This window comes from Aedes albopictus, chromosome 2 (genome assembly GCF_035046485.1).
Source record: "Aedes albopictus strain Foshan chromosome 2, AalbF5, whole genome shotgun sequence".
Taxonomy (NCBI): domain Eukaryota; kingdom Metazoa; phylum Arthropoda; class Insecta; order Diptera; family Culicidae; genus Aedes; species Aedes albopictus.
Genome location: NC_085137.1, coordinates 107,776,909 through 107,801,987, shown reverse-complemented (window position 1 = coordinate 107,801,987; position 25,079 = coordinate 107,776,909). Strand labels below are relative to the sequence as shown.

Here is a 25,079-nt window from a genome sequence, read left to right as displayed (position 1 = left end):
ACCTGGAACGTCGCACCACGAAAAAAAATGTACCCATGTTGTACCACATAAGGATACTCCGACCAGTAGCCACAGTTTCCGACGAAAGCTGCTCGGCTGGCAGCTTGAATTACTGCTGACGACAACCTAAAGCGCGCGTTGAAACAATGCATGAATGGAAACCTCCTCTCCTGGAACAAGCAGCAGGATTCGGAAACACGCCACCGGTCACCGACATGCCTGTCGTCAGCCAACAACAACGCCGGGGCGCGAAGCCTCCGAGAGTGAAGTGAGCTAAAAGCCCACTGCGTAATTATTTTTTCGTCATTTTTAATTAACTGTAACATATACTCGGGTTTGGGTACGATGGGAAACCCACAGGGAGAGATGCTCCAAGCGTGATGAAAAACTCAGAACAAAAAAATTGCAAACAAACAACCGAGCTGCGTTGTCGTTGTCCGTCGTCCGTCGTCGACGGGCCGCCCGGAACGGAAACAGGAATCACGAGATCAGAGCTCAAGTGAATGAACAAACGAAACAGCCAGAAAAAAATCCACTGGATTACAGTTGAAAAATTTATGGATTTCTGAAACAAGCCTGACGCGAGCAGTTGTTTCGCTTTGGGAGATTTTTGTTGGATTTTTTGTTCGTTTGATTTTGGGAAGATCCCCAATGCAGGGAGCGTTTTTTTCTGTTCGTTATATGAGTTATTACAGTGATGAAAGTTGTACACATTGATGGAAATTGTACGGTCCAGTTCTATGGAAGTTAAAAACGGCGAAAAAAAAAGTGCGATTTTTATTTGTTCAAGTGCTGGAAGGCTCTTTTAGACTTTCAGAGCCCAGTCTTAGAGTATCAGACCCGTACAAAAACTCGCTACATGTCTAATGAGAGTTATTCTTACACCATCTTTCTCAATGCGTTTCCTCCTTTATTATAACAGTGCCTTAGATCGTTCTGTTCGATCTGAATGCCTGTAGGTTTCGATTCCACCCCTGCGTAGAGTGTGGTCGACTCACCTCCTCTTCGGCTTCCGAATTTCTGTCGCTATCGGCTTTTGATGATATCGACGAATTATATACCGCAGACAGCTATTGATGTCCGTTGAGTATTCTCCATTGATACACACTAGGTTTCGCTGGCGTACCACAACACAGGTTTCACGTTTGAACCTTAATCATCTGAGCCCCATTAAGGCGACTTGAGAAATCGTAGAGAAGACGAATGTCGCCGGTATTTGCAGCATTCACTCCTACGTCAGCTATGGAGTCCACCCATGCTCTCTTAGCCCGTCTACATGAGTGTTTCAATTCCTTCTCGAGAACCGAATAGCGCTGACGGGATACGGCTGCGGCTCGTTATGTTTTCGCTTCTTCTATCGCGGCTTTTGCGTTCCTTCGTTCCTCTATCTTCCTGCAGGTGTCATCTCTATGATCCACTGCTTTTTCTGGGTGCATCTTATATAGAATTTTAAACATTAATTTAACAATTTTGGGGCACTGGAACACTTTAGTAATTATCAGTAACGTGCACTAAACTGGACGATAAGCTGAGCATAGAATAGTTCAAGACTGGGAAATCCAGTTTTTTTTGGTAGTAACCAAGTTTTCCAGTCGCACTCATCCAGCATTGCAAAGAAGTTTACGAAGGGCTAGTGGCCTGGAAATGAGGAGGGGGTCATGCGGGGTTTCATAGGGCTGTCAAGAAAGTTTAAGGATGGGAGAGGGGTGTTCAGAGGCGTTGCATGGGGGCTTCAGGGGGGTTTCGAAGGGTCGTTACATGGGATCCGATGGGGTTTCTAGGTGATTTAGAAGCATCAGAGGATTTGTTATGGATTTCAGAGGCGTTACGTAGGCGTTATTTGGGTTTTCGCGGGTTTCTGAGGGTCTCAGGTGCGTTACATGGGATCCGAGTGGATTTTAGGAGTATTTCCAAGGCATTTCAGAAAGCTTCCGAGGATTTTTGGCGAGTTTCAGAAGCGTTACTCAGTCGTTGCGTAGGCGCTTTTGGAAAGGTTTCTGAGAGTCTCAGTAAGGATGGGTATATTCACCTTATTACATTTATATTCACTCCTCTTTGCCGAAGTGAATCAAGAAAGATGCAGCAAACGGATTGTCATGATCAAATACGCAACCCCATAACCAGTAGGATGCGATGCGCTAGTTGCTTGACATGGATATTCGTTGCTGTTCGTCGCAGTTTGAATCGCTAGCGAATGAATGAATGGCGAGTGGTGAAGAATGATAGTGAGCGATCGAAGCGGCTGGAAGGCTATATTAGAAAAGAAAATAAGAAACATTTTTTGAAAACATCAAATAGTCGTATGGGCAATATCATTCATATCCCTTACGAATCGCATCACCACTCGATCGCTTGCGATGTGAATGTGGAAATGAATAATTTCCAAGTGTGGCTTCCAATTGTTCGCCGGAGTTTGCTATCGTCACTGACAAGCAAGCACATAAACTAAACGTTTCAGATGGTTACAGAAGAGATTCAAGACGTTCCAGACTGTTTACAAACAAACAGTCATTGAATTTACCCTTTGTCAGAACACAGTTGCATGAGGCTTCGTAAGCATAACTTTTATTCAATCATTCAAACATACAAGTTATGCCTATGGATTCGATGGCTTATCCTCAAGAAAGTTTTTAGAAAACCTTAAAACGTCAAAAAATACCAACATGGCTGTCACAATGGCCGACTTATACTCCTACTCACGTTTTCAAGAGCACAAATCTTTAAAAAATCGTAAACAAATGCGCTCAATTTGGAAAAGCTACCTCTTTTTGTAAGTGAGCAAAACCAGGAAAATCAAGTGCGGCTTGGTTCGATGCTTCGTTCGTCAGATTTGTGCCTCTAAAGTTTGTATGCAAAATTGCACTGGTATTTCTTGATGTTTCACAGTCCCAACATGCCCTCCCCCCTTATTCGCTCCCATCTGAACTCGCCCTAAGCTCCCCTTATCTCCACTCGCTACATATTTCCTGTAACTAACCTTATTCCTAATCTAAAACACACAAATTTCTCTGAACAAAATCGGATTCCATATAGGTTACGTTACCTGGATGAAGGGACTTGAATAGATTTGACCTATATGGATTCTACCTAAATGGAGGTTTGAGTGTAGCAGAATATGACCCGACGCCAATCTGTGTTCTCCAAAGTTCGGCCAACGGACTTCGCTCTGTCCTAGGATCTCAAGCTTCAAACGGCATACCTCGTTGGCTAATTGTGACAATTTACCCTGCTGGGATAGGGTTAATACCCAAGTAACAATCAGCATGCCTTGAAGGTTTACTCATGTTTTATCCTGGTTTTATACGAGCATGTGAAAAGCTAGTTGTTTTAAATTAGATTTATGTGGTAGTTTTTTACTTTGCACCCTTGGCGTTCCATAAAACTATCATATAACATCTTCATTTTAAGCCTTGCAAGTAGTCATAAATTGGTTTTATCACTTATTATATACCATTTCAATAAAACTTGCATATGTGGTTGTTGTCGGAGAAATTTTTTTTGTAAACAAATACACAAAACTGTGAGGCAATGCATAAAACCAACAAAAGATTTTGTGGCCGTAACATATATCAAAAACTGCTGTGATAAAACCGCTAGTTCTATCATGAGCTCAGTTATAACCACCTCAGAAGGGTTAGCTCTATTAGTGGAATCATCAGGAACACATAGTTTTATCAGAAAAATATGTCGCCTAGCCGGGATAATTTATGTAAATACAGAAAAATCATTACTCAATATTATGATTCCACGTACAGTTTGAGATCAAACTTGACGATTCAACACGTTTCCATCATGCTTATTTTCAGAAAAATTACATGATTCTTCGAAACTCCGCTATGTTGAAAAACTCTTTTATTCACCCAATTCCACCGAGTAAATTATACGCATTCAACTTCCAATTAATGCACAGTTTGTGCGGAGCACTTATTATTTGTCATTATCACAGTCACATTCACCACAAATTTCCCGTGGCATGTCTTCTAACACGTATTAAATATGAAAACAAATCTGAATTCCAGATCGACATCTCTCCAATTAATGGCTGTATAAAAAACCAAGCATAATTTATTCTGACGATCGAACATAATGAAAAATAAATAAAACAAATATTTGACAAATCAGAAGATGGTTTTATTTAGAAGGTTGTATCGGGGATACGATAAAACTATGATACAACCCGAGATCCTAAGCCGGTTTGCGTACGATGTGCTCTAGATCCTAATAAGACTGGGCCAACTAGCCAGAACGTGGGCTTATGGAGGCATATAAGAACTCGAGAGCACTTTCAAGTCGGCATCAATGGTTTTATGTTTAGGGTTTTTCAATCGCTAAAAAACTGCGATAAAACGGACCAGTTATTCGCTATTTGCCAGGTGTTGCGAAAATGCCATGAGTACAGCGTGCCCATACATCACTTGTTCATCGATTTTAAATCGGCGCAATCAATCTAGACCAGCTATGGCAGATTATGCACGAATACGGATTCCCGGATAAACTGATACGGATACGATTGATCATGGTGATGTGCGTAGTTCGAGTATCAGAGACACTCTCGAGTCCCTTCAAATCTCGCAGAGGGTTACCGAAAGGTGATGGTCTTTCGTGCTTGCTGTTTAACATTTCTTTAGAGGGTGTAACAAGGAAAGCGGGGATAAAAACGAGTGGAACGATATTCACGAAGTCCGTTCATCTGCTTGGTTTCGCTGATGATATTGATATTATTGCTCGACAATTTGGGGCGATGACGGAAACGTACATCCGACCAAAGAATGAAGCCAGGCGAATCGGATTAGTCATTAATGAGTCGAAGACAACTCGAGTAGAAGTAAAAATCAAAACAATATCATCATTTGATATTCCTCAGTGAAGTGCTCAAGATCATAATTAGCTATTGGTTTGTTTGACATAAGAGATAAAAGATCAAAAATAAGATCAAAAATTAGTATGGGGAATTGATGTTATAAGATCAGACTAATATCTGGGGAGATCTGGGCTGTAGCACATCTAACCAATATCATAAAATGATCTGACAGATGGATTAGAGTAAAAAAAAAGAAAAATGCCCGTTTGAACGTTTGAACCGATAGGTCTAATAGTCAGTTGAAAGCCCTTCTGGCCCAGTATAAGTGTTAGGAAGTGTGAAATGTAAAATTATAAACAAGAACATAATAAAAGTGATGGGATTAGGGTAAATTTGAAACAAGTAGTTTTTTAAAAACCCTAATGTGAAGTCCCGTCCATTTTTGGAAGTGAACGTTTGAATCGATAGGTCTAATAGTCAGTTGAAAGCCCTTCTGGCCCAGTATAAGTGTTAGGAAGTGTGAAATGTAAAATTATAAACAAGAACATAATAAAAGTGATGGGATTAGGGTAAATTTGAAACAAGTAGTTTTTTAAAAACCCTAATGTGAAGTCCCGTCCATTTTTGGAAGTGAACGTTTGAATCGATAGGTCTAATAGTCAGTTGAAAGCCCTTCTGGCCCAGTATAAGTGTTAGGAAGTGTGAAATGTAAAATTATAAACAAGAACATAATAAAAGTGATGGGATTAGGGTAAATTTGAAACAAGTAGTTTTTTAAAAACCCTAATGTGAAGTCCCGTCCATTTTTGGCCAAAAATGGACGGGACTTCACATTAGGGTTTTTAAAAACTACTTGTTTCAAATTTACCCTAATCCCATCACTTTTATTATGTTCTTGTTTATAATTTTACATTTCACACTTCCTAACACTTATACTGGGCCAGAAGGGCTTTCAACTGACTATTAGACCTATCGATTCAAACGTTCACTTCCAAAAATGGACGGGACTTCACATTAGGGTTTTTAAAAAACTACTTGTTTCAAATTTACCCTAATCCCATCACTTTTATTATGTTCTTGTTTATAATTTTACATTTCACACTTCCTAACACTTATACTGGGCCAGAAGGGCTTTCAACTGACTATTAGACCTATCGATTCAAACGTTCACTTCCAACTAACTTATGACCTTGTGATTTATGAGCAGTGACATTACCACTGCACTACGACTCATATCTGAAAACAGGAGGTAACAAGAGCATCAAGTTCTACGTTTTCCAAGGTGTTTGCGAGTCATGGTAGATGTGTTGGTTTGGTCCCACCATGTTGTAGATGAGTGTGTGAAAGAACTAATTATGATCTTGAATAATAGTTTTCAGATCTTACAATTTTCGGACGTTTTAGATGAATGTGTGAAAGAACTGATTTTGATCTTGAGTAGTCATTTTCAGATCTTTCGATTTCTGGATGTTGCAGGTGGAAATGTGAAGATCTAATTTTGATCTTGAGCAGTATTTTTCAGATTTCCCAATGATACATGTTGGATTACTTATCCAACGTGACTTGGGAAGGTATTCGGATCGCGTACTGGAAACACTGGAAATCTATTGTTACCGTTTATTCCTTCTATTACTACTGCGGACACGCGCAAAAGGACTACTCCTTTGCCTTCTCCAAACAAAGACTGCCTTCCTGTGCGTCTCGAGTGACTTTTATATCCCTGCTCACATGGTTTGGATAAGGCAAGTGAATTGATATGTGGATGGTTCTTTAAACAGTGCTTCTTGCTTAATTATAATCCCAACATACATGTTCTATTGCAGAATATTAATACAGTTTCCACCCAAAATTTGCTAACTGAAGCGTTAGTATGGAAAATAAAAATGAATTATGGCTCAATTAGGAATTGCATATTTTCCAAAACTAAGAGAGCGCTTTTCTCTACACGCAGAACTCGATGTACACAGAGAAACGAGTAACTTTCACGCAGCGACCGAAAATCCAAAAGAATTTTCACGCAGATTTGTGTACCACCGGATCAGCACATTTTTTGTGTTGATCCAGTCGTACACAAATATGCGTGAAAAATCCTTCTTGCTTGCTGCGTAAAAGTTACTCGTGCGCTGTGTTGTTTCATTTAAGTGTAGGGGACTGTCCATAAACCACGTGGTCATGAGGGGGGGGGGGGGGGGGTTCGGCCATTGATCATTTTGTATGGACAAATAAAAAGTTTTGTATGGACAAATGACCACGCGGGGGGGGGGGGGGGTTGAAAAGTCCCAAAAAAATGACCACGTGGTTTATGGACAGCCCCTAGATGAATTCACATTTTATGCTCTTTCTCTGAATTGCTAACAATGCTCCAAACTTTAACCGTTATGTGTCCGACAAAGTTTTTGCTTTTTTCTACACCGTGATTTTTAAATGAGCGCTGGGTACCCGGGTACCCCGTCGGCCACATAAGGGTTAAAAACGACATGCGTAGAAACATGTTTGGTTTATTTTGCGCCTAAAACAGGACGAATTTCCACCAATAGGACGCAATCAGTGAAGTACTAGATTGAAGTAATTAGCTGAATTTTTGTATGGTGAGATGGTAAATTCCTAGGTAAATTCTTAATCTCTGCATCTCTTCTTTTTGTCCCAGTGCGCGTTAGTAAAATTTGTGGTGTACATAAGGAAACATCTATTTATTATGTAACGCTAAATTCGAAATTTTTGAACACGATGGTTGGTTCATTAGGGTCTGGCGGCCACCATAATGTGTTTTTGTATGATAACTCCAACTTTTTTGTATGGGCCGTAACGCTAGGCTGTATTCCCTATTCCTGGAGCGTTACGTTATTTATTAAACCGTGGAGCGGACCTGGTGTGATGGTTAGAAACTTGACTATCACGCCGAGGACCTGGGATCGAATCCCACTCCCGACAAAGTTGCAAAAAAAATGTGGGTTCTTCCTTCGGAAGGGAAGTAAAGCGTGGGTCCCGAGGGCTAAAAATGTCGTTAATACAGATAAAAAAATATTAAACCCCTGTCTCCTGAAGCGTTATTTGAGGACGGCGCATAATGAAAGTTGAAAACTTAAAATAGTTTTTATGTGCAATGTTGGGAAATTTCAACATTTATACAGCAGGTTGCATTAGGTTTTCCCAAGATCAAATTAAGAACTAATTTTGAAATCATATCACGATGAGATATTGAGCAGATATTTGGCAACTTTGTGAATATCTCATCAATATCATATTAAGATATGATATCAAAATATGATCGGTTTAAGATATGATTACACTGTTCGACAAAAAAAAAACTTTTGCCGTGATCAGAGACCCCATTAGTAGGGCATAAAAGCGCATGGAAAATGTAGAAAAATGCCATTTTCAAATCTGTTGGAGCACCCCTAGAAACTTTTTGAGATGAGGTTGAATTTTATTCATTTTTGAACGTTCGACAAGAGCTTTAGAAATCATCATAAACACATTTGAAATACAATATCTTTGAAATGCAGTTTTGTGCACCGCTGAAATTTTCACAGATCTGAGAAGCAACTTTGATAAATAACTAGTCAAATTTTCTACCTATTACGACATTCCGTTTCATTGATACATATCCGCGAAAGCTTAACTCTGACTTATATAGTGAAAATCTTTTAGGTTTTTTTTAAAATCTAATACCATAAAGCACGCCTATATTCATATCCATTTAAAAAACTTCTATACGTTAAGGACAAACGTCTTGAAATCCTGCTTCAACAGTCCATCAAAACTTCAGACGCACAAATCTCAAGAAGCAAGCTTCAAACAATAATGCATTTTATTATTTCGTTCTTGCACACTTGTATTAAGCTTAAAATAAGAAGCTCAGGTGCGCTGGTTTTGTTTACGATGAGATTTGTGCGCTCGAAATCGTGAGTAGGTGCCAAAGTCGGCCATTGTGGTGGCCATTTTGAGATTCTAAAAAGTCTGTCCTTAATGCCGTGCAGCGTCAGTCTTTCGGATACTTCGAACGCCTCGGAATATTGGATGGATTTCCGCTCCAGTAGGAGAAAACGTTTCTTTACAAGTTCTCCACTAAGTTACTAGATGTGACGTCCGTTTTCTAGTGTTAATGTGAAAAATACTGACTGAAGAGGATGAAAATTGTATTTCAAATATCTGGTTTAACTAGGTATGATTCTGGAAAGCTATACGAGAAATTTTAGGGTATGATTACAAAGGATCCACAGGAAGAAAGTTAGATTAATTCATTGAGGTCAGCATAAGTGTTTTAAGGAAAAACTTTTCCATATAAATTTAATGTTCTAATGCAGTTTTCAAAAACTTTTTTGTCGCTTATAAAAATGAACAAAGTTTATTATAACATTTGACATCAAATGTTACTTTCATAATTATGTTTAAATACCAATAAACTGCTGTTTTGAATGCGATGGATTAGGATCACAATTCAGGCAAAATACACTTCGTCCATTTATTTCAAGGAAGTATTTTGTTTTGATCGAATTTCGAGTCGTGCCCAAATTTAAATATCCATATATCGCATATGGATGAGAATGCTTTTCAATGATTTGGTGTATACCTAAGTAACCGTTCCAGATTGCTTGACCTGGTGGATATCAAGCAGTTCCATGTTCTTAAAAATTTAAATACGATGCGGAAAATATATTCAAATTCCAACGACCTCTGCATTGAAACAAATTTGGACTATTTGGACTCAATAAATTATACTAAATCGCCTTAGTGCTTCTGGATAGATAGTATTTAACACTATATTAACAAATTGGGTTCAGGACCATTTAGGCAGGAGCACCTATTTCGGTCACTTGCTGCTATAACTCAGTCAATTCCAAACCGATTGACTTGAATTGTTGCATATAGCCAGATACTATGCGTATCTGATCGTGTCTCAAAAATCAAGTCAATCGGTTCTAAATTGACTGAGTCATAGACAGAAGTGCCCAAAATAGGTGATCCTGTCCAAATGGTTCCAGACCCTATGCCGCTGGTACTTATAAAGCAATTTTACAATCGTGGAGGACATTATTGAGCTTGAAATTAAGATTGGAAATATTTTACTACATGACAAATTCAATAAATTTCATAAAAGTGTCTTCAATGGTAATGACTAAACATACACATTCTGTATTGTGGAACTAACAAAAATGTGTTGAAAACAACGATTACTAAAAGTAAATGGAGAATGTTCTCATTTTTGGCTTGCATTTTTGTATTGTTTTGAACAGTCGTGAACTTAAACCATGTTTTCTGCGCAATGCCAGCTTCAATTCATTGTATTGAAATAGGTTTGTTTTATTCAACAAAGTTATCAATTTTACCACCTTGGTATGGCTAGGAGGACCTTCGAAACATTAAGTGAATATAGACAACCCACGAAAACACTGGAAAAGTTTTTTTTTTGTACTGAACGCAAAATATAAATGTATTAGATTTTATTTTTATTTTTACACAGGCTTACCACGTTAGTAATTTGAAAAATCGACCTGATTTTCTTCTCGAAAATTTGAATTCAATTATTTAGATCATAAGTGTAGCATTTCGAAGTCAAATCAAAGTAAAATAGTTATTTTGTTATGATTAGATAAGGATAGGGGCTTGCTTTTTGTGATTGAGAGAAAACTTCTAGGATTTGTATTATATAAGTCATATTTGGTTCTTCCCGGATATGTATCAATGAAATAGAATGTCGTAATAGGCTAAAATTTTGACTAGTTATTTATCAAAGTTACTTCTCAGATCTGTGAAAATTTCAGCGGTGCACGAAATTGCATTTCAAAGATATTGTATTTCAAAAGTCTTTATGATGCTTTCTAAAGCTCGTGTCAAACCTTCAAAAATGAATAAAATTCAAACTCATCTCAAAAAGTTTCTAGGGGTGCTCCAACAGATTTGAAAATGGCATTTTTCTACATTTTCCATGCGCTTTTATGCCCTACTAGTGGGGTCTCTGATCACGGCAAAAGTTTTTTTTTGTCGAACAGTGTTATGATATTCACGTCTACCCGGAAAAGTACACAATGGCAAAGGGCTCCAGGAGGAATCGCCGCGCCCGCCACCCCGAATTTATATCGACGGTGATGAAATCGAGGCGGTTGAAGAATTCGTGTACTTGGGCTCACTGGTGACCGCCGACAACGACACCAGCAGAGAAATTCAGAGGCGCATTGAGGCCAGAAATCGAGCTTACTTTGAACTCCGAAGAACTCTACGATCGAACAAAGTTCGTTGGCACACGAATTTAACTATTTTCAGCGTTTATTAGACCGGTCGTCCTCTATGGACACGAAGCATGGACCCAACGTACAGAGGATCAACGCGCCTTTGGATTTTTTGAAGGGAAGGTGTTCCGTAACATCTACGGTGGAGTACAGATGGAAGAAGGGACTTGGAGAAGGCGAATGAACCACGAGCTGCATCAACTGCTGAGAGAATCAACCACGTCATCAGGATGTTGGACAGCAGTCCGATTAAAATGGTTCTAGAGAACAATCCGACCGGTACAAGAAGACGTAGTGCATAGCTAGGTGGGTCGATCGAGTGGAGGACGATTTGCGGACACTTTGTAGAGTGCGGAACTGGAGATGCACAGCTATGGACCGAGTCGAATGGAAATGGCTCCTACGTACGGCAGAGGACACTCAGCCTTTAGTCTGACCGGTAAGGTAAGTAAGATTCATGACGTTGTTGTTGCTGCATTTTCAGTAAAATTTTAAATATTTCCCAAGTTTTTTTTTTATCACTTAAACATAAATGGCAAAGATCACGACATACCAAATTATAAATAAATCAACACAGGAACACAGGCTTCGTATTTTCACCCATCAATGCCAGACCTCTCTTATTTTCATTTCGCAGTGGCAAAAAATGATTCGAGTGGCTCATTTCTTCTTTCAATCCGACCCCAAAGATGACTTAATTTAGTTACTTTTGCTCAACAGTAAACATTCTTTGCAAAGATACTCCAACCAACAACAACGAGCAGCACATGTGCGAGCTCCGTTCAAAGTTTACTTCTCCACGCAAAAAAGTACACATGTTAAGCTTGTTGTTCATGCTGCTGCTGATCTCTTTCTGATTTTTTACCGAGTCCCGGTCGCGGTTCAACGCGTAACCAAATTCCACTTGTTCATCATTCATCATTTATTTATGGGTTTAGAGGCGTTTCGGAATGGGAGACTGTTGGAGCAAATCTGTCAAGACAGAGAGGGGAGCAAGGGATTACCAAGCAGATTATGTTACGCCGAGCAATGCTAGGAGTGCGACCGTCGTTCATTCAAAAAACTAGAACTCCGGATAATTACTCGGGTCTTGTCACACACCCAGCACCAACAGCAGCAGCCGTGAATGACGACAACCGACGGCTCCATTCATGAGTTTTTCGCACGCGTAACCAGCACCAGCAGCAGAAACAGCGAGCAAGAACTGATGTCTTTGAAAAATTTTATTGCTCAACAACTTGTTAGCATTCCTCCGGGCAGGGGGGCGATGGGATTTTTCCGTTCCCAAGATTTTCGAGTCGTGCTTGCAGCAGCAGCAGCAGATGACGAGAATGATGTAACGGGTTTACAAATTGGTTTTGTCTGAGCTGCCGCCGCCGCCTAGCTTCTTGGCTGTTTGAACTGTTTACAGCTGTGATTTATGAAAATCGTTTAATGAGCTATTAATATCCTTTGGGGAGGGGCATTCCATGTTGAGTAATGAGAGGGGCCGGGGGGCAATTTTCCGGGCAGATGATTTATTATGAGAAATTAATTTCAACAGCAAACTGACTTCGGATAGAGAGTGATAATTGGATATCAGCCATGAAATTAAACATTCATTAGTACAAATAAATTGACACATTAATAAATGAATTATTCATCGGGAACCTGTTGCAGAATGTTGTCAGCAGACGATAGTGCAAATGAATTATTTTGGTTTTCCATCAAAATGGAAATCCACTGGCATTTAAATATTAATTACACCGAAATGGAAATTGACTCACCTACCAACAAATCATCCATAACGTAGAGGCATCTGTTGCATTTGATACCTACCTACTGGATAGACACTTTAAACTATACTTATGTCCATCTCAACTGATGCCCGAGTGGGTGAGGAAAACAGAACCTCAATTTGCGGTATTATTTGGCTTACTGGATGCACTATTGGCTCCATTCCCCCAACATAGGGTTAGGAATGAAACAAAGTTAGGCTGCTTTTTCTATTCTTCTTCTATTGTTGTTGAACGTTGTTGGCCCGAAGGTCATTCGTCCCTTAGTGGGATGCTTTTTATGTTACGTCAACATCAAATTAACTATAAAAAGTAATAAATTATTAACTCTCATACCGGTCCATTCACGAATAATTATGAAAGTCTACCACATCTGGATCACAATTTTTGTAGGATTTTAAAACAAATCAAATTGAAACTAAGGGTCTGTCCATAAACCACGTGGACATTTTTTGGGAGATTCATCTTATACCGCCAGTAGGGGTGACATTGGGCCTGGGGGGTAACTTTGAGCCAAAAGTAAAGATCAAGATGTTTCGCTCAAAATACTAACATTTATTAAAAAAAAAAATATCAAAAAGTGGATATTATATGGTAAATATAACTTGCGTCGGCCATCCGGTGTAGAAAAAGGCTACAATTTGTTGATTTTCCATTAAGAAAAAGTGATGTGAGTTTTCATGGTTTAGTATGCTATTTTGCATGAAAAACTTTTTTATTTGAGCTGTAGTACAGATAATTCATTTCGGGATTGACTTTGGGCCATATGTAAGCAAGGTAAACAGCTGAAGGGTATTCACATTATTTTATGCATAATATGTTATAGTTTTGGAAATAAATGTAAGATTTATGCAAAATTAAATGGACGCATATCAGTTCCTAGGTAGATGATAAGGAAATATTACTTTCGTCTTTTGAGAATTCCAGTTGGAGTTATATGTAAGGGATAGCGGATGTATTGTATTGAATCATTGATCGTTTACAATGAATGTGGTCAAACTTTCACGTCTGTGATATTATTTTAAAGTGTCTGGATGCTGATAGGTTGTTCAATAGTTTCGATTGGCAAGCGAAAGTTGCTCACATTGAACTGTTTTGTTCGAATTTTAGTGTTTGGCCCAATGTCACCCCCTAGAAGGGGTGAAATTAACAACACCGGTTTGGTGCCTAGGTATGCGGAGTGCGAGAGTAAGACTCGATAATATAAAAACAATTCGCTCTTGCTTGAATAATTAAAAGGCACAACCGTGAGCGTGTTGAGAGGTTGGCATCTAAGACGAAAGAGAGATGGAATTGTGAAAATGGGAATGTCGATGGTATGGGCTCGGAGTCAGTTTGGCTTTCTATTCCACAGAATCGCTATATATGTGGCTTAGTTGGTTAAACCGCCGGTTTAACGAATACAGAGTCGTGGGTTCAAACCCCGCCAGAACGCGATTTTTTTTCACAATTTCATCTTTTAGTTTGCCAGTTAATCAACATTCTGTGTCTTCTAATTTTCAACTTTTTCCCAGTACGTTCAGTTGTACAAGCATACTGTTACATGCCTGTAAAGGGCAACGAAGTCCTATAATCAAGGGTTTTTTTTTTCCATGGAGTGCCATAGAAAGTCGATTATTCAATTTGAAAATTTCTTGAACCCTGCCTTCTAGAAAAATGGAAAATGTTTAAAATGTTTTATTTTTGAGCAAAGCAAAGCAAAGATAACCGTACTTATCGTAGTTGCTACTCCGTGATTGACTAGGACAATCGAAGTTGCACAGAGACTACACACTCTCAATGTGCACAATTCGAGAACTCAATGTTTCTAAGTCAATAACGTGGCCACGTCCTTACGGTCATCGAGAAAGAGGAAGGAATGTTAGTTCGACAACCATTGTTACTAGAAACCGTGGAATCCACAGCACCCCCACAGTTGCCTCGGGAAGGAGTATTTGATAGCAGGAAAAGGTAAAACGTGAATCTTGGAGCCACCTTTGGTAGGTGATATGAACCGCTACTTATATGAAAATACACGACACGACATCATCCCGATTATGATTTGTTTGGTTGCGATAGTAAACGCGTCATCGCATAGATCGTTTACTTAACCGTGAAGACCGACTTTCCCACGAAAGTTGAAGCGTGCTTCTGATTCCGCATTTACTATTCGCGTTCCTATCTCCCTACCGAGAAAACCTACCGACTCACGAAAATAGTCGCGCGTTTCTCACAGTATTGAACTTAAGTATACGGAGAATAAACTTTCAAGCTTAGATAGCTATTTCTGAATTATGTATTTTACTAAGAGTAGTCCTATGTGTTACCTGTAATCGAGAGCCCATGAGGTTATTAAGCCAATTATTTTTGACTTGCTCAATAATTGTTGTGATCTGCAATTACTTTCTTCTAACTATTTATCGCTTCAATATTAGGCCTGCACCAGAACTACAAGATTAATTTGCCAATACTACCAGACTCCAGGAATTCTCATAAAAATGCATCGGCGAAAAAACCCCAACTTCTTCTAGGATGTGAAGAAAAAAAAATCGGAATGATCTCACCCAGTTCCATGTCGTCAGATGACCGCAACCACTCCTTGACTCCAATTTTCTGCAATACTGTTGGCTACCAAGTGTGCATCCATTTTTATCACTTCACGAGGAAAAACAATGTGCACTAGCTAAAAACGCGCGTCACTTTTCGTTTTTTTTTCACCGAACAATGCCACCCGATCGAGATCCCTATTGCAACTGCCCCAAACATGCGTCATTTTTTCACTTTTTTTTTAACAATGCTATGCGATCGAGATCCCCATCGCAGTTGCCCCAAACACGCGTAATTTTTCACTTTTTCCTTCGAATAATCTTTAATATGTTTTAATTTTGAGAATCGAAAACTCAGTAAATCTTGGAAATTACGAAATCTCCCCAAAATTAACATTAATACAGGAGATTTGTATTTTCGTTCCAAACACCACGCTTACCATGACAATTTCAGTGTTTTATTGCATGCAAACAATCATTTGTATATAAAAATTGTAAGAAATATGAATACTTGAAACTGAAAATCTGGATACTTATTTGCATTTTCGGTTTCAACACAACAATAATAGTGGCAGTCTTTTTGTTTCATTAGGTCAACATTACTACGTGAACATTAAAATATATATTGATTCTTCACCCTCTAATACCCAAAATTTTTGATTTTGATCTAAATATAATTTTTCGTCATCTAAAATCGACTTAAAAATGTTTTGGAGGATTATTCTTTTTAATTCTCGATTTCGTGAATTTCGGTTTTTTAATTTTCTATTTTTTATTTTTGAACATCCCCACACTTTTATATTTTTTCTGGACGGATTTGGGGCTGTCCATAAACCACGTGGTCATTTTTTTGGGACTTCTCAACCCCCCCCCCCACCCCCGTGGTCATTAGTCCACATACAAATTTTTTTATTCGTCCATACTAAACGGTCATTGGCCGAACCCCCCCCCCCCCCCTCATGACCACGTGGTTTATGGACAGCCCCTTTGGGGTACGGAAAATATTTTGAGATTTTATGATAATTGTTGAAATATTTTTATTTCTATTTTTTCCATGGTAAATTTTATTTTCCGTGTAATTTTAAGGCAAATAATTTTAGACTGTATTCGACTCCCTTAAACTAATAAACTAGGAAAGAATGATTTGGGAAAAAATTAAAATATGTTAAACCTCTAATACCCAAACCCGCCTTTAGACGGGGTATAGTTTGAGCAGTTTTGTAATTTTTGTTTCGTGGAAAATCTTTTTTTTTTTATATTTTTGGCTGATATTTAGGACTGTTTTGTACATCTCAAAATGGTTTTGGTGTATTTTGAAGCGCATTTACATTTTTAAAAATCATTGAAAAATTGATGTTTCAGTCACTTTATAGAAGTCATTGTTTATTTTGTATTTAATCACCCCAATTAACATATTTTAAATTTATCACAAATCATTCTATCATAGTTTTATAGTTTAAGGGAATCGAATACACTCTTAATTTATTTTCCTTAAAATAACACGAAAAATAAAATTATCTGTGAAAAAAATTTAAAATAAAAATATTCCAACAATTATCATAAAATCTCAAAATGTTTTCATCTCAAAAAATCCTTAGGTTTACAGGAAAAATATTAAAGTGTGGAGATGTTCAAAAATAAAAATTAGAAAAATCAAAAACTGAACTTCACGAAATCGAAAATTGAAAAGAATCATCTTCCAAAACATGTTTGACATTCATCAAAATCAAAAAATTGGGTACTAGAGGGTTAATTGTAACGATTCAATACAAAATAAACAATAACTTCTTCAAGATGACTAATACATCAATTATTCAATGATTTAAAAAAACGTAAATACGCTTTAAAATACACCAAAAAACATTTTGAGATATACAGAACAGTCTTAAATATCAGCCAAAAATATAAAAAAATCCACGAAACAGAAATTACAAAAATGCTATATCCCGTCTAAAGTTGGGGTTGGGTATTAGGGGGATAAAACTACAAAATTTTCACAAAGTTTGTTATTTCAGAAAAACAAAACATTTTTTAGGTAATTCCTGAGAGGATTTCCCGACAATTGATTTGGAAATCGTTGTTTTTTGTTATGCAATTTAGACTCCTTTTGGAAATCCCTCAGTATTTCCTTTGGAATTGCCAAATTTGTTCGACAATTCTTTTGGATTCCCTTCGGAAATTTCTTTGAGAATTTCTTCGGAGTATTACCAGAATTTCTTTCAAAAAAAAAAAAAAAATAATAAACCTTCGGCTCACCCTTTAAATTATTTCATTAAAACTGCTCCAGCAATTCCTTAAGTGGCTTCTTCTTAAATTTCATTTGCCTTCGGATTTTTTTTTTTGAGGGGGTTTCTTCGCCAATCGGTTTGGAAGTTTTTATGCCTTTTTCTTTTAGTTATGTCCACAATTTTTTTGGTATTTCATTCATATTTATTTCCTATTTCTGGCAATTGCTTTGGCAATTCTTTCGGTAATGTCTTTTATTATGAATTCAGCAATTACTCCTCGCAAATTTCTTCGGAAATGTCTTCAGCAATTTCTTCTGCATTTTTTTCGTTCTTCGGTTCTATTTTTTTAAATTTCTTTATCTATGTCATTCCATACTTCTACGACAACTTTTGTGGGGAATTTCTCGGCAACCCCTTTGAAAACTCCTTTGTTATTTTTTCATAATTCTCGTATATAATTTCTATAAAAGTTATAAGATAAATTCTTCGAGATTTCTTCAATAAAGTAGGGCATTGCTGTAATAGTTTCTATTTGAATACCATCGATATTCCGAAGAAGCCTAAAAAATTGCCTCTAAATTAATTTGAAAATTTCATAAGGTAAATTGTTTAACGAGAACTTTTGTTATTATTTTGGTTTTTTAAAGTGATTCTTTTGAAAATTTCTCCGACAATTTTTTTAGAGATTTCCTTTGGGAATTTCTTTGCATAAAATCTTGCGCCAGAAAGGCGTTTCTGAATTCTTCTAAACCATGTTTTTACTTTTGATTATTTTTGAAGTTCTTTCAGAAATTCCTTTGATGATTATTCCAACAATTTTTTTGAGAATTTCTCTCGCGAAGACAGCTTCTATAAATTCCTCACGCAATTCATTGGGGATTTCCTCTGAAACTCCTTCTGTATAATCTTAGAAAATACTTGAATACTTGCAAAAATAATAACGGGAATTTCTTCGGCAACTCCTATGGAATATTTTTCGCCAATTTAATTTGGCCAATTGCTTTGTAAATCTTTCAAAATTTCAAAATTTAGTAATTCCGTTGGCAACTATCATGGGATTTTTTTTTTTGAAAGCAACTTTGAAAACCTAGTAGGCAATTTTAATAGTAATTTATTTGGCTATTCTTATGGGAATTACTATGGAATTTTTTTCGAAAATTTCTCCGAGTTTTCCTTTGAGAATTTTCTTGAGATTTCTTTTGCAAATCGGTTGGGCTATTCCATTTTCAAATTTCTTCGGCCATTTTTTTGGAAATCGCAATTCCTTCGTAATTTCCTCGACCGTCAAATTGATTACTTTAGCTTTTCTGTAAAATTTCCAAAGCAATTATTCGAGAAATTTGCAAAGGAATTGTCTGAGAAATTATCAAAGGAATGCCCAAAGAAACTCATAAACAAAGTGTCGGAAAGAATTTCCTAAGAATATGCCGAAGCATTTGTGGAAAGAATCGCTTAGATGACTGTCTGAGTTGGAAACTATTTAAACTAACTTAAAGCCTAAGGAATTTCCAGAGAAGTAAATTCACAATGAAATCGCTGAATAAATTCTCAATGAAATAGTCAAAGGAATTTGCAAAGAAATTTCTAAATTAATTTCCAAAAGAAATGCCGAAAAAATGTATCAACAAATTTCCGAAACAGTTCTCGGAAGATATAATTGATGATAGATTATCGATAGATGAAATGAAAGTAAAACTGCCAAGGAATTTTGCAAAGGAATTGCAAAAGAAAATGCCAAATGAATTTCAGAGGGATCACATTTTCAATAAAATTGCTGATAAAATTTTAATGGAACTACCGAAAAATTCTCAAATAATAAACTGACAGAAAAAATTCTCAAAGAAATTGAAAAATAAATTTCAAAGGAATCAACTCAGAAATACCCAAAGAAAAGGGCCTTTTGTGGCTTTTGCTGCCAACTCTTCTCAGTTCACGGACAATTATATGTGTCTATTTTTAAACCTCCTGAAGATAGGTTTTTTTTTTAAATACAAGCAAGCTCTAGCGTAAACTTATATTTCGTTTGTAAAAGTACTGGATATTGAAAGAATTAGCGTGAATTAAACGAGTTTGAAAAAAAGTTTTAGTGTTTATCAATATCTTTACTGCACGTCAAACAGTAACAGTTGGCAGACAAAACATTTCGAGAAACATTCCTAGTATATCTAGTAAGATTCGAACCTACGCCTCTTACACCATCAATCAAGCACGCTTACAAACTACACCACGGACCAGACCGTAGTACATGAAGCAATTCCAAAATTCAACTGTTCTATCTTCCCAATCGGGCCTTTAAACTTTGTTCTTCCAAACATCATCGTCAGCTGAGCATGGTGTTGGTCGGCAAACTGAACGCCAGAAGACAAACTCCCAAGACGCCCGGACAGGCAATTAAGCAATTACTTTGCCTCCTCAGCTGCCCACAAAGAGTGAGTGGAAGAGAATGCCTGCGTCGTCGTCGTCGTAGGTATTTGATGATGACTCGGACAGGCGGCTTTCAAGTTTCTGTGAGTGATGGTGAGTGAGCCGGAAAATGGACACAAATGGACATCGTCGTCGTCACCATTAGAGTAGGAGGTAGACTTGCTGACGTTGCCTTTTGCAGTTGTTGTTGTTGATTCCACAGACTCCGCAAATTGAGCCGTCGTCGTCGTCGTCATCGTACTAGGTGCCACTCGCTCACAGACTAGTTAGATACCAAACCTAGAATCTTTGGTTAGCCTCAGAATGTCTCTTCCTGCACCCTTAGTGGGAATTGAATCTTGAATAGTCAGAACTAGTTGTGTAGGTACATACGGTCACCAGTAGTGATGATTTGTGCGTCGCACCGCACTAGTTAGTGTCCACTACTCCCTCGAGGTGGTGATGTGGTAAGATCAGTGTCTAATCGGCTGAGGTTGATACATGTGTCGTAGACGAGAAGACGAATCAGTATCCTAGCAGAGTTTACCGGGTCAATCAGCTTTAATTGCGGGTTGGAATAGTGTAATATGATGGATATGGGGATGTAGATTGGATGTCAATTATGGGGATGCAATTGTATGAATCGGTACCTGGGCAGTGGACACGCGACAATATTGTTGTCAGTGCCACAGTTAGACATATTACACCAGTTGAAACTTTGCATGAACTATATACTCAAACTATAAAAATTACAACAATAACGATAAAGTTTTTTTTTTATTTCTTTTAATCTTGCAGCTACTGCCAACGGTTTATCGCCTCTGCTAATCAACAACGAACTACTGGTAAATCACTACCGACGGCTGCTACATCCGGCGTCTATTTCTCGGCTTCCCAATGGCACCAACTCGTCCAGCAACAGCACCTACGACGACACCATAGACGTGCAAAAAATCAATAGAGGTAAGCCATCCTTTCCGGAAGCATAGTAGATATCTGCCATGGAACTGCAAATTTGCCGTTCAGCGTAAATCAAAGCTGTTCCAAATAGACTTTCCATATAGAGGTGCATATAGTAAACGAGAAATCCATGAAACTTCCAAATCGACCAAAAATCGTGTTATCTTATCGATACCGCAATACACGGCGGCCCATTCAAACCTCTACTTCGTCGTTCGCCGTGTTCAGTAGAGTATTTCTGTTCCTCGCCTCAGCCGCAGCCGAGGTTCCCATATTGCAAGTTCCTGACTGATAAGAACAGGAATTCGTTCGATCCGCGCCCGATAGAACCCATCACCGTCGTTGAACGCTTCGTTCGACAAACACCCATAAAAGCAGTCTTTTGGCCGTTTGCTTTTCGGCCTACCGATTTGGAAAATCACCTTCCATCGAAACCAGAGGTGAGAAGATAGCAGCGCGCAGAGAGTGGATGTGCCTTATCTAAGACCAATGGGGTGCAATAAAAGTGACACCTTTTTCCCTTTTCCACTCGCGGCTGTCTGCGCGCTCTGTCTCGCTTGGGCGACCGCTACTAAGTCGCACCTCGCGAAGGTTCAATCACAGCTTTCACGCATTTTGCCCCGCGTTTAGACAGTAAGTCAGGCAGTTATAATGATAACCATCCGGGTTAGGGGTGAACGGAGGTAGGATTGGACAAAAGGAAGGCCGGCAGCAATCGAATTAGAACCAAATGCCAATATTGAGCCGATTGAACCAATCGAGCATATCGAGGTACCGCGTTATCACATTACACTGTGGAAGCCGGTATCTGGTGTATTATACGACATATTTAGGCATTGCGCTGGCTGCCTGGGGAATCGGTGACGATATGACGCGATTCAAGCGTTATCTTGTGATTTGTGGTGAGGCTTTCCGAAGCCTGCGGTGATTGCCGGTGATATTAAGGTTTATTATTGTGATTTTGGGGAGTAGAGTGATTGCAGGATTTCTGATCGTTTTCGATAGGAACTTTTTGACTGTTTGCGCATGGTCTGGTTTCCATATTCCGCTTTTACAACTAAGGGTTAATGAAGGTGAAACGGTAAACACGCGCTTATTTAGCAAGATTATGAGTGTCTGGGTTTGATTCCCGGGCTCTCCCGGTCATTAATATTTGTTTGTCCAACACCACGTTTGTGATACCACAGTATCCGCAATATTGTATCACAATACTCGGTTTGTGACTACGCTGTCCATCATCAGTCACGATCATGTTATACCTGGTCCTCCTACTTTGCAGTGTTTTAATCCGGCATTCTTGCAACATATCCTGCGCACTGTATCCTTCCGGCTTTGGTCGGTTGGGTTCGCCGTAGAGTGCTACGAGCTAGTGGCTCTCCCTCCATCGTTATCCTGCACACCGCCGAAAATCGTCCTTAGAACGCGTCACTCGAAACCCCCGAGTACTTGCTGGATCTCCTCACGCATGATCCATGTCTCGTGACCAAAGAGGACCACCGACCGATCTTATAAGCGCTTTGTACATGATAAATTTGGTCCGGGGTGTATCTTTTTTGACAGTTTTACTGGAACATGTAGTATGCGCCTTCGTCACATGGTTATCAGCCGTCAGTAAGGATCCAAGGTAGTCGAATTCCCCCTTTACGCCAAGATATTCTCGTCTTCCTCGACAACTCCTATCGTGTTTGGTTCTGCCTTCTAGCGTTGTTTAGACAGCATGTATTTTTGGACTACTTTCTAGCACAACCATTTTTTTTTAGGGTAATGCTTTAAGCTGCGGATTTTATTTCGTCGGTTAGTGTGTTAATTAGAATGGTCAGTTTAAGGTGCTTTTTATGTGTTTGTAATCCGTCTATTTGTGTTAAACAATCTTGTAAACAATTTCAATTAGTGTCAATCCCTTTTTGTGTTTCATATTGTGTACTGGCAAGTTCATTTGTTCAATAAAAAAACAATGATTATCCGCCCGTAGATGCTACTCCAGTATGGCCAGACCAGCTACACTCACACAAGGAATCAATGAGATAGCTGTTTGGGATGAACAGGCATCTTCAGTGAATGATTATTAATGATCTTCTATTTTGAGGAAAAAATAGCACCTGCTACGTCAGGTTGCCGATCAATGTGGGATGGGGAGTACAAGATCATGCGAATGTCTGGGAAGTTCATTTTTGGCATATGGGTTCACGCATAGATGCGTGGATGCCATCAGGCGTAGTGATAGATTGTGTGCAGATTACTAGAAGCGGCACAGCTCGCATGTTTGCATAATTTGTAGGCGCTATATGATAGATTTACATTGAACTGTGAAAGATGGAAGGCAAGGAAACAGCTTTTTTCATGCGTTTCTGGTTCTAGCGATTGCTATGAACATACGTTTTCACATGAACATACGTTTTACATTCCCTTAGCAGTCCGCACTTCACTGCTCGAATTCTACCAAGAGATACCTCCCCGATCTTGCCACGTTATGTAGACAACTCCCAGCCAACACACGATCGCATATGATGTTGAATAGCATTCTAAATGGAGGCGATATGCATACACCTTACACACAGGTAAATGGAAGCAGGTATGCATATGGCCTCCACTTTAGCATCCTATATCCTATAACTGGGTTGTTTTAGACGCTTTCATCGAGAATAACTAATAGGCCTCCAGCCTTCACTGATGTGGTATCGTTGAACCATTCTGTACGACGGCAAATGATTAGAAAGTATCCCTTGATCCACTTTTGCCAGAACCGATTCTACATGTTCCGTGTTACATTCCAACAGTGTTTGGAACGTTTCTTCGTCCGGTGTTCTGCTGATCGAGAGCGTCTCTAAAGAGGTCTTAACCATTCGAGCCATTCGTTCCCACACGCCACCCATGTGTGGAGTAGCGGGGTTAAAACGCCACTGTGTTTCACGATTCACGCTAAAATCGCTCAGCACCTAAAATGTGTAAGCCTACTCATAAGTGCATAATTTCCAGACCACACAAAAATGTGTAACAGTTACACATTCTAAAAAACAGCTCGTTGACTCTTCTAGATGCGAAATTTCGATATTTTTTGTTTACCAAGGTTACTAGTAAACCAAGCTAGATTGCCGTACAATTTTTTTTTGCGAATTTCCTGATTTGATGGACACAGGAGCTGATTTTGTGAATGTGTAAGTGTTACACATTTTTGGTGTAGTCTGGAATTTATGCACTTTAGTGCTGAGCGGTCTTAGCGCGTTGGTTAATGTTCCAGCAAAGGCACGATTCACTGCCGATGCTTCTGCCTGTAACTCCTTACTCGCTCTAACGGAATTCGTTCCTTGGTCGCTGTATACCTCGTGCGGACTACCTGTTCCGGATATAAACCGCCTTATCACCATTTTTTTTTTTCAAGAATCGGTGGACATACTACATTTCAGTCAACCAGTGATCGATATGCGTACGTTTAGCGTATGCCTAAATGGAGGCATGCACGCATATGACCTCCGCTTTATCATCTTATTCAACATCTTATACGATTACTGGTTGTCGGGGACGCTACTTATTTCTAGACGGAGAGAACGAATGGTTGAGCATGGAATGAGGACCACCTATCTTTATAGAAATGGATACCGATGAATGTTCGACCATTTACATTCTTAGTTATTCTGGCGGCCAGAGGAGGAGGAATAGCGTGATACACAACGCGCCAAGAATATCTCCTCGTCAACATCCGAACAACGGTACTTAAATTGGGTATGTAGTAAACCTGGCTGAGTTAGTTTATCACGGTTCCTACATAACCGAGGCTCAACTAGTGGATATGCTCAACAAGTACCTCGGTGAAATGATGCGACAAAATTACAGGGTACTTGGGGCAATACGGGCCAAATTCAGCACCGCCAATCCTACGTTTGATACGCAGCACTCCGTTATCGTCGAGGACTGCCGACAGCTTTCGCATAGGGCTCCTCTTTGTCAATCGCTTAGTCTGTTCTGCTGGTAGATATTAGTTAATGCGGATCGTTAACACTTCCTACTGATACATTTCCAGCTAATATAATAAATAAAACTTGGTATTTTTCGGCTTTCAGTCACAGAAAAGCGTTGATTATTGATCCAAAATAATCAACGCTTTTCTGTGACTGAAAGCCGAAAAATATCAAGTTTTACGTAAACCCAGTTATACCCCG

General features: G+C 38.8%; 1 protein-coding gene across 2 annotated transcripts in view; it reads left to right on the top strand.

Annotated features, from left to right (window-relative positions):
* LOC115255089 (fez family zinc finger protein 1) overlaps positions 1-25,079 on the top strand; it is a 249,498-nt gene that overhangs the window by 63,036 nt on the left and 161,383 nt on the right. For both annotated transcript variants that reach the window (XM_062850207.1, XM_062850206.1), the window contains exon 2: positions 20,761-20,925. In XM_062850207.1, coding sequence (XP_062706191.1) covers positions 20,761-20,925 — 165 coding nt within the window. The remainder of the gene's footprint in view (positions 1-20,760; positions 20,926-25,079) is intronic.